The 17,119-nt window shown below is 46.9% G+C and overlaps 1 protein-coding gene across 2 annotated transcripts in view; it reads right to left on the reverse strand.

The window, feature by feature from the left end:
• Window positions 1-1,423: 1,423 nt before the first annotated feature.
• The window catches only part of Spg7 (SPG7 matrix AAA peptidase subunit, paraplegin), a 41,206-nt gene continuing 25,510 nt past the window's right edge, over window positions 1,424-17,119 (reverse strand). Inside the window, exons 10-17 of one of the 2 annotated variants that reach the window (XM_059263868.1) lie at window positions 13,430-13,554; window positions 11,760-11,862; window positions 10,470-10,580; window positions 7,784-7,899; window positions 5,774-5,930; window positions 4,884-5,050; window positions 4,682-4,759; window positions 1,424-1,791 (exon numbers count right to left, since the gene is read on the reverse strand). In XM_059263868.1, coding sequence (XP_059119851.1) covers window positions 1,624-1,791; window positions 4,682-4,759; window positions 4,884-5,050; window positions 5,774-5,930; window positions 7,784-7,899; window positions 10,470-10,580; window positions 11,760-11,862; window positions 13,430-13,554 — 1,025 coding nt within the window. In that variant the 3' untranslated portion in view covers window positions 1,424-1,623. The remainder of the gene's footprint in view (window positions 1,792-4,681; window positions 4,760-4,883; window positions 5,051-5,773; window positions 5,931-7,783; window positions 7,900-10,469; window positions 10,581-11,759; window positions 11,863-13,429; window positions 13,555-17,119) is intronic. The other variant, XM_059263870.1, reaches the window with a different exon arrangement.

Here is a 17,119-nt window from a genome sequence, read left to right on the forward strand (position 1 = left end):
TTCTTCTGACACTCATGGGCACCAAGCACTAAACATGGTACATATATATATATACATATACACATTCAGGCAAAATATTTATACACATAAAATTTAAAAATCTAAAAAAGAAAAAAAGGTAGACAGATGGGACTATTTCAATGGATAAGTTTTTATACTGGCTTATCATTATTCATTTTATTTTAGAGATAGGGTCTCACTATGTAGCTCTGGCTGGTGTGGAACTCTGTAGGTCAGCTAGACTAGGCTCAAAACTCATCAAAATCTGCCCGTTTGTGCCTCCCAAGTGCTAGGACTAAAGGCTTGTGCCATCAAGCCTGGCGTATGTATTTTGTGTGTATGGATCTAGGCATATGTGTGCCCTGGTATGGACTGGACAGAGGACAACTATCGGAGTCCAGTAACTGAACTCAGGTTATCAGGTTTGCAGCGTCATCAGGTCTGCTCAAGACACCACTGTAGAGAAATACAAAACCTAATTGTGTGGGGGCTGGAGAGATGGCTCAGAGGTTAAGAGCACCGACTGCTCCTCCAGAGGTCCTGAGTTCAATTCCCAGCACCCACATTGTGGCTCACAACCATCTGTAATTAGATCTGGTGCCCTCTTCTGTATACAGAATAAATAAATAAATCTTTAAAAAAAAAACACCAAAAAAACCTAATTGTGCACTGCTCTTTGGTAAGAACCAGAACTCAATCAAACTTAAAATGTTCTTCCCAACCCCTTAAGCCACCCCGGCTGCTGCTGCTGGTCCTGCTGCCCCTTCCTCTGCCCAGAGCTTCCTCAGGCGCACAGTGCTGGGCAATCAGAACATCTGCTGACAGGAAGTCACTGTAACCCATGCTCCAAATGCCACTGCACAGGAAGGGTGGAGGCACCGCAGGCAGGAACTATGAACCAGCAAGTACCCGATGCTCACCCTACATGGTCTGAGTTCAGACGCCTACACAAAAGGCTTGTCTCTTGCCAGTGAAGGGCTCAAGGTATAAAGTGAAACCAAGACCCACAGCTGCACAGCTCAAATGTGGATTCTCTATCACAGAACGTGTGAGGTATCCGTTTTGGTGGTGGAAGCCAAGGCACTCTATACACACGAAGGACCAGGCAGGGGAGATTCTCCACTTGCTGATGCACACAGCAGTAGGTGGCAGTATTTGCATCTTCCAACAGCGCCTGTTCCCAACTTTGGCCCCTTAATGAGTGAGCACTGTGATGAGGACGGTCAGCTCAGAGGGTCTTTCATCTTGGATCCCATTAGCATTCTGAGGGAGTCCAGGACACAAACAGGGGATCATTCAGTCCAACTGGTGGGCTACCTTCAGATCTACAGAGCTACACAGGGAGACAGCATCTGAAGCCCCAGGGACTTAACTCCAGCATGCACCCTCCCCATAAAGAAAGCAATACATATAGAAGGGTCAGTTGTCTCTGTAAACGATTTACTAATCCTGAATCAATAAATACATATTGGAAGTCTTCACCAGAAACCAGAGAGCTAACAGGCTGAGGTTCTAGTTTCAGGTGAAAAGCCGCTCGGAGGCTGATGGCAGCTGGCTGACAAGTTCTGAGATAGCTGCAGGTGCAGTCGAGGAAAGTAGTTAGCTGGGCCTTGGAGGTGGGGGCTACGGAGCCGGAGCTGCCTCCTCCTCCCCCGAGGCCTGTTTCTCCTTTTCAGCATCAATCCATTTCTGTGGTGCGATCATTTTCTTTGGCCCATGGGGCGGTGGGCCAATGAGGGCCTCAATGTCCTCATAGTTTATCACTTCCTTTTCCAGAAGGGCATTCGCCAGCTAGAAAAAACAAACACGGCAGTGTGTGAGTGCCCTGGACAAAGACAAGAGCCGCGGAGGGCAGAACATCAGAGATGGAAACCCATGCCACAGAATGGCTCTGTGTCCCAGAAAAGTAGGAGGGCTAGTCTGTGAGCAGGATGCCTCAGAAAGGCCACCTCCCCAGAGAGACAGGCGCAAAGGCACTTCAGGCAAAGAATTGCTCCCTGTCTTTACCCTAAAAGTGATCTGTCAGCTGCCAGCCTCATTAATTTTTCTATTTCCTTTCAAAACCTCTGCTTATTTCTGGCAACTACAATTTCCTTCACCAAACAAGGTATGTGTGTCTGGGAGAGGCAGGTGGGGGTGCTAAATAGAGAGCCTCGTGCTTGGAATCTGCAGAGATAGGCACTGACTGACACAACCGAGGAGGGACTTCCGCTACTTTGGATACAGTCCTGAACATTATCATCACCATCATCACCTCATCATCATCATCATCATTATATTCCCAGACATGACTATATATATATATATATATATATATATATAAAACACAGGCTGACCTTAAGCTTGCTATGATCCTGTCTCAACTTCTTGAATGCCAGGATTACATATGCTACCATGCCTGAGCCAGAAAATATTTTTATCCTAAAGGTCCTATGTCTGTGCCCGTATCCTGCTATATCTTGCTAGTTAAGAAAACTCTTCCAAGAGCTGGATATGGTGAAGCACATCTTTAACCCTAACACACCAGAGACAGAGAGAGAAAGGTAGGTTTATGAGTTTGAGGTCACCCTAGTTTCAGGCCAGCTAGGGATACATAGTGAAACCCTATTTCAAAACTATAAAAAGAAAACAAAACTCTTCCAACTCAAAGGTTAAGGGTGGTGCTTGCTGCTCATATAGAGGACCTGGGTTTGGTTCCCAGCACCTACATGGCAGCTTTCAATTGCCTATAACTCCAATTCCAAGGGAGCAACACCCTCCTCTGACCTCCACAGGTTCCTGCACATATATGGTGCACATACATACACTCAGGCACATGCATACACATTAAATAAACAAATCTAAAAACAATATTTCAAAGAAAATTCTCACACATTTTCTCTTTGTTGGTGCTGCTGGGCCTTAAACATGCTAGGTCTGTAGCTATACTGAGAGGTACAGTTCCCTTTTGCTCTACTCTCCACTAGACTAAGACCTATTCATTGTAGTAGTTCTGCAGTCAGTGAGATAGATACCCTACTGGTGGTCTTGTCAACCCCCATCCTCCTCCCATACAGTAAGCTCCAGTTCCGTACAGTAACACTGGCTCCTTACTAGGTGGAGGTTATTTCAGCAGAGTTTGCACTGCCACAGAATCTAGTGAGGCAGATCTGGGCCTGGAACAATACTCTGAGGGCCTGAAACAGGATCCCAGCCCAACATAGCAGCTGCTGCTGCTTCTTTTTTTTTTTTTTTCCCTCCCCTGAAACAGCGTTTCTCTGTGTAGTAGCCTTGGCTGTCCTGGAACCTCCTTTGTCGACCAGGCTGAACTCTACTCAGAGAGATCCACCTGCCTCTGCCTCCTGAGTGCTGGGATTAAAGGTGTGTGCCACCATGCCTGGCTTTTTTTATTTTTTAATTTAAATTTAAGATATTTTTTCTTTTTGGAAGCAAGATGTCAATCAGTAGGCTAAGCTGACCATGAACTTAACTGTCCTTGTGTTTCTGCCTCCACAGCTGCTTCACCTGAAGGAAGCAAAAGGCTACAAACAACTACCCACAGCAACTCTTGTCTGTTTTCATGTGGCACCGAGAACTACACTTCCCACTGCTTTCAGAATAGAAGCCATCATAGTCTAGGGACACAGTGTCCTCATCTCTGGAGCTGTCCTCCCAGCATTGACTGCCCACACTGAGACACCAGACAGACCACAGGACATTGACACTAGGGAGGTCTGAGAGATTGTCACAGGCAAGAGGAGTATAAGGAGATGTAATAACTGCATGTCCTGTGGGATCCAAGGCACTGGGAAGGGGAGCAGGTGCGAATCCACTAAGGGCTCAGTTCATATGTGTCAGTGCTGGGCTGCTGGCGTGAGGAGGCCCTATACTACGGGAGATGGTAACTGGAGGGCACACGTCGTGATGACTAAGGGAACTCTGTACTATATAAGAATACCTTTTCTGAATCTAAAACTATTCTAAAATAAAAGAGGATTTTTGAAAAAATTTGAGGGAGGGCTGGAGAGATGTCTCGGTGGTTAAGAGCATATAGTAGCTGGGTAGGGTGGAATGCACCTTAACCCCAGCACTTGGGAGGCAGAGGCATGGAGATCTCTGTGAGTTTGAGGCCAGCCTGGTCTCCACAGTGAGTTAGGACATCCAGGACTATGTAGAGAAACCCTGTCTCAAAAAATAAACAAACAAATATAAAAAAAATAAAAAGAACATACAAAAGAAGAAGGTGGTGAAGGAGAAGAAAAGCATATACTACTTTTGCAGAGGAGCCAAATCCCTTTCCCAGCACTCCGGTCAGGGGGCACACAACTACTTGTAATTCCAGCTCCAGGGGGCCCAACGCCTTTCTCTGGCCTCTGTGGTCACTTGCACTCAAGTGCAGATACTTACAAACATGCACATAATTAAAAACAAATTTAAAAATAAATATTTTTTTTTCCCCAGAGAAAAAGTTTTTAAGTGCTGGAAAACTGCTAAAATTCAATGTTGATTACGGCTGGTGCTATATAACATGTGCATGGGAGTCGAGGAAATTCTCTGAATGAACTGACTTGATATGACTGTAGTAAAAAGACAGGAAAATACATTCCAGCTGAATAGGGGGTGTCAATATTGAGCACGCTGTCCCCTACACTTCCAGGGGCTCCTGAGAGGCCGTGGGGATGCCGGGCCCACATGCGCTCACCGCCTGCAGCTTGTCCAGGTTGTCCAGCAGCACCCTCTCAGTGTGTCTGTAGGCTTTGGCCACCAGCAGTTTTGCCTCCTGGAAAGGAAGAGGTAAGTCTGTCATGAGAAGGTATGGAACACCGTCCACAGATTCATTGCAGGCTCCTGCAGGAGACCCAGGTGCTTCTCCTCCATGGGCAGTAAGGCCTGTGTCCACTCACGTGGTCCATTAGCTGCTGGAGGCCCTGGCTGAAGGGACGCCGTCCAACGCCCACGAGGCCCTCTTGTGCCTCGGGGAAGGAGACAGGCCCAATGCTAGGTGCCATCCCAAACTGCTTCACCATGGAGTATGCAATGCGGGTAACCTTCCTCAAGTCATCCTGGGCCCCTGGAATCAAGAAAAGGAGGTATTCTGAAGAGGGCATGCACACAGGAGCACCTGACCTCAGGCTGTCACAGCCCAAGCAGCAGCAGCAAACTTCCCAGAACACTATGCTTACACCTTCCATAGCAAGACACTACTGGGACACGGTACCTTGTTATTCTTTTTTTATTATATGTGTGGGAGCGCACACACAGGCAAATGTCGAGGAGCTTGCAGGAGTTGGTTCCCTTACTTCACAATATGGGTTCTAGGGACTGACTTCCAATCAGCAGATTTGACAGCAAGCCCCCTCACCTGCTGAGCCTTTTCACTGGCTCATTACTGCTGCTTAAAGGAAAAAACTTAACTGCTCAGGACACTGGCCTGCCTGACATCAGTGACATGCTCAAGCATACGGTCAGGTCTGTACTAGAGAAGCCGTCACTATTGAGGCACAATGTCCCTGAGACTCCCATGATCTTTCTGGATATCTAGTGAATGCTCTAATATCTATGTAGCCATGACCAGTAATTAACCAAGCAAACCTATTTACGGTCTATCTATATGAAAGTTTTAAAATAAGTATCTTAAAGCAAAGCTTCTACTTAGTTGCAAGTCTCCTTTGGCTCCAACTACATGTGCATGCACACATTTCCACTAGACTCGCCCTCTCAAGTGCACTGAGCAGAAAGAAACAGGCATTAGAGTGCTTTGACAAAGCCACACCCTAAGGGCCAGCCTTCTCACCAGAGGTGACCCTGCTGAACGAGATGGCCTCAGCTGCACGACCGCCTAGTGCCATGCACATCCGCTCAAACAGCTGCTCCTTGGTGAAGAGGTACTGGTCCCGAGGGAGCATCTGAGCGAAGCCCAGAGCAGCATTTGTTCGAGGTGCTATGGAGACCTGCAGAAGAACAACAGAGCAGGGAGGAGGGGCCTCCTAAAACTCTATCACAGGTTGTCAAGCAGCCAGTCAGGCTAGTCTATACATCCCACTCTTAGAGAACCCTCACACTGCAGAAGGCGCTCGTGGAAACAGGAGTTTCCGTATGGTGTGCTCCTCAGTAGCACTATGTGCCTAGGAAGTCAATGACAGTTCTCGGGAAGTAATCCCAAGGTGTAAGGGCAAACTTCACTTCACATGCCAGTTAGCACTGACCCATGGGAAACTCCAGAACGTATCCAAGGAAGGGCGGCCACCCTACCCTTGCCTTCTCTCCCCACAATCCAATGCCAGACATTTGAGGAAGAGGCAAGACTGCTGCTCCAACCGGCCAAGAAGCAGCTGCTATATCACAAAAAAAAGTGGGTGGGGCAGGTCTATGCAGGCCCAGCTCCCTCTGAGCCCCTGGTGGAAGCTAGTATTAACATTCAAAGTCAGGGCCATGACTACAGTCCAGTAATAAAGAGCTTGCTTAGCATGTGCAAGGCCCTGGGTTGGATCCCCAGAAATGCCAGAAAGAAAAAAAGATAGGGGCTGGAGGAATGGTGCAGTAGTTAAGAGCACTGGCTGTCCATAGGATTCTGAGGTTCATTCCCAGCACCCACATGGTGGCTCACAACCTTCTGTAACTATTGATTCAAGAGGATCCAATGCCCACTTCTGGCTTCCATGAGCACTAGGTATATATGTGGTACACTGGCATACATGTAGCCAAAATACCCACACATAATAAAGTAATAAAAAGAAAAAAAAATTATTTTTTCAATAAAGGTGTTGGCCATTGCCGCTCAGCAAAAAGAAAATTGTTTTATTTTCTTTTTTGAGACAGTGATTCTCTGTGTAGCCCTGGCTGCCCTGGAACTCACTTTGTAGACCAGGCTTGCCTCAAACTCACAGAGATCCGTCTGCCTCTGCTTCCTGAGTACTGGGATTAAATGTGTGCACCACCACCACCTGAACAGAAATTTTCTGAAAAGATGATTTAGTGTCTATAATAAGGACAAACTGGTCACAGTGACAGCCACATCAGTAACAGTGCCACAGTTTCCTTCACAGAACACAACCATGCTTCCAGTCATAAAAATCAAGTGACAATTTTGAGAAGAAAAAGAAACCTTGGGTTTGGTATTTGATTGGAGTTTTTGAGACAGTATTTATTTTGCTACTGAGTTCATTAGTGCCCGGCCTGCTTCAAGCTGGGCTGGTCCCCAGATCAGTGACTGCTAAATACGCCATGGGGTAGCAGGTAGGAGTTAACCTCCTGCTAATCCCAGGGACACAGAAGGGACTGCTCCACTCTACTTCAGAGACCAACCAACATGCTGTTAGAGTGTATATACGGGCAGTCGGCTGTCTGCTGCACTGTCTCATCCTGCCATGCTGGGGTGGGAACAGTAGTGCCACAAAGCCCCTATGGGACCCTTGCTGCTGTCAGAGCTACTCAGGCCTCCCTACTCAGATGACACATCTCTTGTCCCCTATCCCTGGGTTCCTCGAGGGCCTCTATGCATAGTCTACTTGATTTCTGGAAACTATCTCAAAATAACCACTGGCCATTCTGAGCAGAAACAAGTTCAGCTCTCCACCATGAGGCTCAAGTGGGCAAGGACAGAGGCCTTGACATAGGAATCTTTCTTGTCATGCCTGGTCACTGAGGCTGAGTAACCACTCCTGCCTTTTCTTCCTCGCTCCCGCTCGGGGCTACAGCCAGAGTCATGCCAAGGTGGTGCTAACATTTCTCTCACATACCACAACGTGGTATTCACGTGAACACGTGGAGTTCAGGACGCCTCCACCTCTTCATCACAACCCACCTTCATCACAGCCTCTGTGTGTTCTAGCAGCCAACCGACCAAGGCGTGGCCAGACTCATGGAAGGCAACTACTCTCTGTTCCTCCTTGGAAAGGATCTTACTCTTTTTAGCAGTTCCTGAAAGAAGTCAAGAACCAAGTTCAGGACCAAGTGCTCTGGGCACCTTCTGGGCTCTCTTCTCGCTTGGCACCTGTGTGGCTCTGTTGAGTTTTCATACAGACATGATTCTTGACACCCCAAACCAAGGGAACCCAGGGAAGAGGTGGAGTGCAGTGTTTCCGGGAACCATCAAAACACTTCTTTTTTTCATTTTTTGAGACAGGGTTTCTGTGTAGCCGTGGCTGTCCTAGAACTGGATCTGTAGACCAGGTTGGCCTTGAACTCAAAGATTCACCTGCTTTGCCTTCCAAGTACGCCACCCCCAACCTATCTATCAAAGCTGTTCTTCAATTTCAGTGAGTCCCTTCCTGTCCCATGAGTGACTTCTGACTTTGTCCCCGACAGGATGAGGAGGGGTCCCTTCAGAATCCCAGCAGCAGCTGCCTCTGCTGCAGGGTTCTGCTGCCATCCTTCCCTCTATGAGATGAGGGCCTCACACTTCAGGGGCAAGTCTACTTAAACTTCCCTGCTCAGCTTCTAGTCACTCACCACCCCAAACTTTCCAAACATTAAGTTCCCATTCTGGGGATCCTTTTGCTGTTGCTGTTTTTTGAGATAGGATTTCACTACATAGCACAAGCCATCAGGTGCCACCACACCTGACTTCGAGTTGATGTTTAGGATATGTGGTGGTTTGAAAAGAAAATGGCCCCTAAAGGAATGGTATTAGGAGGCGTGGCCCTGTTAGAGTAGGTGTGGTCTTTTTGGAGGAAGTATGTCACTGTGGAGGTGGGCTTTGTGGTCTCATACATGCTCAAGATACTGCCTAGAGTGACAGTCCACTTCCTAATTGCCTTCTGATCAAGATGTAGCCAGCACCATGTCTGCCTGCATGCCGCCATGCTCCCTGCCATGATGATAATGGACTGAACCTCTGATCTACAGTGAGCCACCTTAATTAAATATTTTCTTTATAAGAGTTGTCGTGGTCATGGTGTCTCTTGATAGCAACAGAAATCCTAACAGATAGCACAAATGCCACAAGGTTCCCAAGGCTGGAACTCTGGAAGCAGCAAGTTCCTGAGGGAGGGCCAGAGCTCTGTCACTACCTAGCTATGATTTCTTCAGCCAGCAGAAGAAAAAACTGAAGCTGCCTATATCTTACTAAAAGAGCCAGGCATGACGACGCACGCCTTTAAAACCAGCACTCAGGAGTTCTAGAGGCAGGGGGATCTCTGTGAGTTCCAGTCCAGTCTGGTCTACACAGTGAAACCCTCTCTCAAAACTAAATAACAAAAAGTACTTTTTTCTCTAAGATTTTTATTTTCTGGTAGGAGTTGACAGCTTTCAGTAGTGGCATTAACACAGGGGCGAGCAAGTGAGAACAGGCAGGTCCATTAAGCCCAGCACTAACAGGACCCCGTCTTGTGTTTGAATACTGGGAATAAACCTCCATCTTGGCTCTGAGGGAAAGGTCAGTCCACATTGAAGGCACAGGAATTGTTTTCAAGTGGGGCCTAAGGTCCTGTACTTGACACTCACAATCATCTCCAGCTGCACTGATCAGCTGCCACTGTGTCTGACGGGCTCATGGCTCTCAGTAATTGTGTACGAGGTTCCAGCACATGTCACTCAAGAGGCACAAAATGAGCGGGGCATGGTGGTGGACACCTTTGATCCTAGCTCTATGATAAGACTCCATCTCAAAAAAACAAAAACAAAAACAAAAACACATTAAAACCAAAGCCAAACACACAGCACCCCATCCTCTTGATGGAAAATGAGGCTCCTACCTTGTTAATCACCAGAGCCATTAGTTCCAGGAAGATGAGAGTCAGGGGCAGGTTTATCCCTCTCCCATAGACCCTGCAGGTGCCCCTTGAGGGCAGCAGCCTCTACTTAAACCAGACTTGGCTGGCTGTGCCTCATCTGGTCCAAGGTGGGCTCTCAGCCACCTCATGGTGCATAGGATAAACCCTGGTTTTCCTGGAACTCACCAGGCTGGCTTCAAACTCACAGAGATTCTCTTGCCTCTGCCTCCCAAATGCTTGGATTAAAGGTGTATATACAGCACCATGCCTGGCCGGCCTTTTTTTTTTTTTTTTTTTTTCCCCATTTTTTTGAGATTGTGTCTCTTGTAGTCCAGGCTGGCCTGGTACTCACTATGCAGACTTGGATGACTTTGAACTCCTGATCTTCCACCTCCCAAGTGTTGTTATTACAAATATGTGTGCTAGTATACTAGACTTGAAGATGTTTTTATATTTGCTTGAGGAGTAGGTCTATTCTTGGGTAAATTTACAAATCTCTATTTTTTTTTTTTTTTGTCAGAGCTGAGGACCGAACCCAGGGCCTTGCGCTTGCCTAGCAAGCGCTCTACCACTGAGCTAAATCCCCAACCCCAATTTACAAATCTCAAATGGAGGAAAAGTCACAATTCCTTGCTACTTATGTAACAACAGAACAACAGAACCCAGGTCTACTTCCATCTACCCTGCACCTAACTTGTATGGCATAGACAACTTCTAACAGGTTGTCTGAAAGCGTCAGCCCTAACAAGGCCCTAACAAGGGGTGTGGTCCTCATACCAGCAATGACACGCTCCACGGCGTACTCAAAGTTGAACGTGTGGACAGATGTGTGCCCCTCCCGTGCAGCGTGCAGTGCAGCCTCATTGCAGATGTTGGCGATGTCTGCGCCTGTCAACACAAACCACAGGCAGGGATGGGGGGTGGTGCTGGCTCTTCCCTGTCAGCATTTAGGAAAAGGAAAGAGAAGGAAGGGGGAAAACTCAGCTTTTAATGAAGAAAAACAGAGAGAAAAAGAGCCCGAAGTGGGGCATGGGCCTATGAGTCCATTACTGGGGAGGCTGAGGCAAGAGGACTACAAGTTCTAGGCAAGTACAGGCTACATAATGGAACTCTGTCTCAAAATAACAAAGGAACAAGAAGGAAAGGAGGAAGGACAAAAGGATAGAAGGAAAGGAAGGGAAGGGAGATGGGAGGGAGGATGAAGGAAAGAAGAAGGGAGAGGAGGGGACGGGAAGGAAATAAACTAGAGTTGACAGTGGTGAACTGTGGCAGGAGGAGAACAGGAAGTGGGGGAGGGGAGCAAGAAGTGTGTGTGGGGGAGCAGGAAGTCGGGAGAGCTGGAAGGCAGGAGGCAGGGGAGCAGGCAATTTGTGCTGTCCCAGAAGCCCTCTGGGGCAGCGGGCAGAAGCACTGCAATGGCATGCTACTCTGGATCTTGAAGTCCTCTCCTGTCTGCCTCTGTACTGTTTTCCGTCACTTGACACTTGTATTTTTCTTTCTTTTTGGTTTTTCGAGACAGGGTTTCCCTGTGTAGTTTTGGTGCCTGTCCTGAATCTTGCTCTGTAGACCAGGCTGGCCTTGAACTCACAGAGATCCGCCTGCCTCTGCCTCCCGAGTGCTGGGATTAAAGGTGTGAACCACCACTGCAGGCACCTAACTGTGACTTCTACTTCATTGGAAATCACATGGGGACTGTGCGGAGGAAGCCTGGTGGGGCAGTCTAAACTGGAAGGTGTTCTCTATGTAAATACAACACAGGAGACACAGCAGACAGACTGTCTCACAGTCCTCTGACGACAGAAGCTGTGGGGCCATCATGATGCTGACTGCTGCTTTGGTGGAGACATCACAACTGCTCCCTGTGAAGTCATGCGAGCCACACAATACTTCTTGATATTGCTTCCACCACGAGAGGAAGAAGTCCCTCTTTCCTGGTCCTCTGCTGCTTGCATTCACACTTGATCTCACCCAGGCTGGACGGATGAGTGACTCAGAACAGAGACAGTACTTGCACTGGGAGATGGATGCTCTCTGTCATAAATACATGTACTAAGGTTGAGGTCATACCACTGAATCCTGGTGTCAGCTCTGCCAGCCGCTGGGAGTAAAAGCTGCTGGGCTGGGTCAACTTCAGGCCTTTCAGGTGCTGCTCGAAAATCTCCCGCCTTTCCTGTTACAAACGGGAAGACACAGCTGAAATCACACTTGGCTAACAAGACAAACTCTTCTCCCACAAGCTCCATGATGAAACATGGCGATCACAGGAAACACTGCTACTACATGCTTGACATTCTCAGTCATTACCCGTGCTCTTAGAAACCAATTTATAGAGCTCCAAGCAGCAATTTAAAGATGAAAAGAAAATAAATGTAATAGAATACAAGAAAAGCATACCACACGTAGCAAAGATTTATTCCACAAAAATTCTGCAAGTCACACATTCTGGATCCTGACATAAAATATCTGACATTGTCAGGAGACAACCAGCTTCTCTTAAGTAAAGTGAGGGATACTGAGGCTACCCCACACATCTCTCTCCAGTGGCATTAACTAACTACCCAGCCATTATATTTGCTCTCCTTCCTTCCACACAGACCCTCTATCCAATTCCTGCTCTCTCAAGGCTACAATACAGGTACTTTGACCATGTAGCAGGACCAAACAGAAGCTTGTGAGAAAGAGGCTATCAGGGCAGAAAACCGTGGTTTCTGAGGCTTTTCATGGACACCACTTCCAAGACAAAGTCAAGTGCAGTTACGAAAGGCAAGATGATTAGAGACTGAAAAGATGGCTCAGAGGTTAAGAACACATGTTGCTATTTCAGAGGACCTGGGTTCAGTTCCTAGGATCCACATGGTGGTTCACAACCATCTGTAACTCTAGTTGCAGGGGACCCAGGGGATTGGATACTCCTCAGGCACTAGGAACACACATGGTGCCCATGCATTCATATAGGCAAACTCTCATATACATAAAAATGCATAAATACATCAAAGAGGGAGGGGTGAAAATCCCAAGACTTCTCATAAAATTCAAGATGGAAAGGAGAGATGCCCTCATTTTGATTTGAAAGAATTTACTATAAAACTCAACCCAAACCAGACAGTGGTGGCTCATACCTTTAATCCTAGTACTTGGGAGGCAGAGGCAAGTGGATCTCTGAGGTTGAGGACAGCCTGGTCTGCAGAGAGAATTCCAGGACAGCCAGGGCTATACAGAGAAATCCTATCTCAAAAAATAAAAACAAAACAAACAAACAAACAAAAACCCAAACCACCTAACCTAGACCAGTGCAGTCAACTCCACACACAAGGATAAAGGTAGAAGACACTGGGCAAACTCTAGCTCACTGTCAAAATAAGAGAGCAGTGAATAAATACTGAGCAAGCCCCATCACCAGGACCCTATGATCCCAGCATTCAAGAAGTAGAAGCTAGAGAATCATAAGTTCAAAAGCTAGCCTGGGCTACATAGCAAGACTCTGTCTCAAAAACCAAACCAAACCAAAACAACTACAAAAGGACATTGGGTATTACAGCGTCAGAGTGGTCATGGACACTTACTTGGGCCCCAAGGGCCACAGTAATGTCACACCAAGGCTAGATACTGGAGAAAAGAACCATGATGACTATAAAACTAGAGCTTGTTCCCCAGGGAGGGAAGGAAGGCTGTGGCCCAGGCCATAAGAACTGTGCTATGGAGAAACTGGTTGCCCCATCCTTCCCAGTGGTTCTGACCTGAAGAGTGGGAAGATCAATGAAGACATGCCTATCGAGTCGACCAGGCCTCATCAGAGCATTGTCCAAAACATCAGCTCGATTCGTGGAAGCCAGGACGATGACATGGTCTGTGGTGCCCATTCCTGAGAGGACAGAGCAGACACGGTGGCCTTTGGAGTGTAAGATTTCGACAGAATGGCTTTTCCCAGTGACTACCCCCTTGAGGACATAGCAGGGGAAAAGTAAAGGCCCGGGGGAAGAAGAACACCAGATTCCTTCTGGACAGGATGATGAGGTGCAGGCACCTTCCCAATGGCTTCCAATCAAAGTCATGCTAAAAGTGTGACGTTGCTTGTTTCTTAACAACAGCAGTTTCCCTTGGCTATATGTGGAGACTCAGGTGGATCCCTGCAAGGGAGTAGAGAATTTTCATCCCAAGGAGCTATTGTGATTGCCCAGCTGCAGCTCTTTACTATGTGGTATCTAAACACTTTAATACCTGGGTTTAGGCATGAGGTTTCTTGTCCAGGATATTAAAGGTGGGGCTGGAGAGATGACTCAGTGGTTAGAAACAGTGCTACTCTAGCAGAGGACTCAGGTTTGGTTCCCAGCACCCACATCAGGTGGCTCACAACCATATGTAAATCTAGTTTCAGGAGGTCTGCCTTCTTTTGACATCCATGGGCACCAGGCACACATGTAGTACACATATGTAATCAGAGACAAAACATTCATACATAGTTTTTTTTTAAAGTGGCCACCCTAGATCCTTGACTAGATGTGACTGGGAGAAAAAAAATCAACTACACAAAAAGGTTTATAGCCAGGTGTGGTGGTGCACACCACCTTTATTTCCAGCATTTGGGAAGCAGAAGCAAGAGGATCTCTTTGAGTTCTAGGTCAGCCTGGTCTACATGGCAAGTTCCAGGAGAGCCAAGACATAGAGACCTCCCAAAACAAACAAACAAACAAACAAACAAACAACAAACAACAAACCCCCTTAAAAATTTTCTTTGTAAAGAAGCTGGGGAGGGGGTTGAGAATGTAGCTTAATTGCTAGAGTGCATGTCTACTATGCAGGAAGTCCTGGGTTCAGTCTTCAGCACCACATAAACCAGGTGTGGTGGCACATAACTGTAAATACCAGCACTCTGGAGGCAGGATGATCTGGAGTCCAAGGTAATCCTCAGCCATATACTGAGTTCAAGACTAGCCTGGGATGCATGAGACGGCCGGACGGACGGACGGAAGGAAGGAAGGAAGGAAGGAAGGAAAATGATATCCTCCTTATCACACTTTAAACCTGACAAGCTGTAACAGTGACAATAATTCACTGAGCCTTCAAGAACAGAGCAAGGCAGATGGTCACCTTGCCAAAGCTAAGCAGATACCTAAAAACAATGCTATTTTTTGTTTGTTTGTTTGTTTTTTAAATGAGCTCAGCTCTGCCTTCTGCCACAGCCCCAAGGTTCCTCTGGACACCTGAGCCTTTGGTAGAGAAATAATGACACAGAGAGCAAGAAGCTGATAGGCTAGAGATGTGACAGCTAAGAGAGGTCCATACAAAACATTCTGCCCAAAGACCTTCCTGGTTTCATGCTCAGACTCCTTTTTCTTGTTTCAATGAGACACTATCAATCTCAGTAGCCCTGGCTGGCCTGAAACTTGCTATATAGAAGAAACTGGCCTTCAACTCAGAGAGCTCTGCCTGTCTTTGCCTCCTGAGTACTGGGATTAGGGTGTGCTCCATCACACCCAGCATGCTCATGCTTCTTGAATGTCTTCTGTCTAGGTGCCTTGGAATTCTGAAATTATAGAGTTTATATACAAAATCGTGCCAGGCCTGTACCCAGGTATTTGGAAGTCTGAGATAGGAGGATGGCAAGTTCAGGGCCATCTTGGGCAACTAGTGAGAGTTTATCTCAAAATAAAAAATAAATTAAGGAGCCAGGTCTGATGGCACACATCTGCATCCCCATCACTTCAGAGAGTGATATAAGAGGGTCAGAAGTTCAAAATCATCCTGAATTACAAAGGGAGTTCAAAGTCAGCCTAGACTACACGAGCCTGTCTCAAAAACATAAGCTGAGCATGATGACACGGGCCTTTAATCCCCGCATTAGGAGGCCGAGGCAAATGGATCTCTACAAGTTCCAGGCCAGCCAAGGCTACACAGTAAGATCTTGTGTCCTCCCCACCCCCCAAAAAAACAAACAAACAAACAAACAAATAAAAACTAAAGAAAAAAATTACAACAGGGCTGGAGAGATGGTTCATTTAGAAAAAAAAACAAAAACAAAAACAAAAAAAACACTCGCTATGCAAGCATGAGGACCCGAGTGTGAATTCTCAGAACTCCTGTAAAAGCTGGACGCACAGCACAAGCTTCTATGATCCTAGCACTCCCATGGGAGGGTGGGGAGTGGAGGCAGAAGAATCCCCTAAAGCTCTCAAACCAGCTAGGCTGGGTAGTAGCTCTGTGTGGTGGAAGAATGGGGAACATACCCAAGAGATGGGTAGTTGGTTAATGTCACAACAGAGGTATGAGGAGTGGGTCCCAGTAGCCACCTGGTCTACATAAGAGAAGTTGACATCAACATAGAGTAACAGGCCATTTATCACCACATAGCACCAAGATAATAGCCACTCCCCAGTCGGAACAGATTATCTCCCTCAGGTTCACTTCTAACTTTTGGTCTGGGGGTAGGGGGTGTCCAGAAACTGTGGCTATGTGTGGAAATGGCTCTTAGCAAGGCCAATACTGCTATCTGGGGCACACACTAAGAGCCACCAGTGGTATCCATGTGCTCTCAAGCCTGGCATCACCCAGGCCTTGGCCCACAGTCTGACCTGAAGTGTTAGTGACTCCACTGAAGGGTGATGAGCAGTCTGAGTGGTTAGATGAACAGCTATTTTGCTAGTAGGATATGACACAACAGTGGAGCCCCAGGCTCTGTCTGTTTTGTTATTCACTCCCCTGACATGGTCATGAGGAAATGCATCTTGAAAGCTATGCAAAATATACTCACTTCTACTGTGAGGACTGAACTGTCTAGATGCATAAAAGCCATGGCAAAGCCAGCAAGATGGTTCAGTGGGTAAGAGAGCTTGCTGCCAAGTCCGATAACTAGAGTTCAACACCCAGGATCCACAAAATGGAAGAGAGAACAGACTCCTGCAAATTGTCCTCTTTCTTCTACATGTACGTTGTGAGATACATGTATTTACTCAACCCTTGAACATAAATAAAATCCAATTTTTAAAAAACTGCAAGGTCAAGCCAGGTGGTAGTGGAACATGCCTTTAATCCCAGCACTTAGGAGGCAGAGGCAGGTGGATATCTCTGAGTTCGAGGCCAGCCTGGTCTACAGGGCAAGTTCCAGGATAGCCAGGACTGTTATACGACCAGGCTGACCTTGAACTCACAAAGATTCTTCCTTCCTCCCAAGTGCTGGAATGTTTGTAAGGCCCCACTATAGTGCCCAGGCTGACTTCAGATTCCAGATCCTCCTGCCTCAGCCTCCTGCATGCTGGAATGCAAAATTTTACCACATCATCTGTCTTCCTCCTTCCTTTCTAATTGTTATTTTTTATTTTATTATTTTTTTAAAATTTTAATTGGATTTACTTTTTGTTGTTTATGAATATGAGTGCTTGGCCTGCATGAATGTACGTGCACAAAGTGTGTGCCTGGTCAATGTGGAGATC

Source organism: Peromyscus eremicus, chromosome 5 (genome assembly GCF_949786415.1).
Source record: "Peromyscus eremicus chromosome 5, PerEre_H2_v1, whole genome shotgun sequence".
Lineage (NCBI taxonomy): Eukaryota > Metazoa > Chordata > Mammalia > Rodentia > Cricetidae > Peromyscus > Peromyscus eremicus.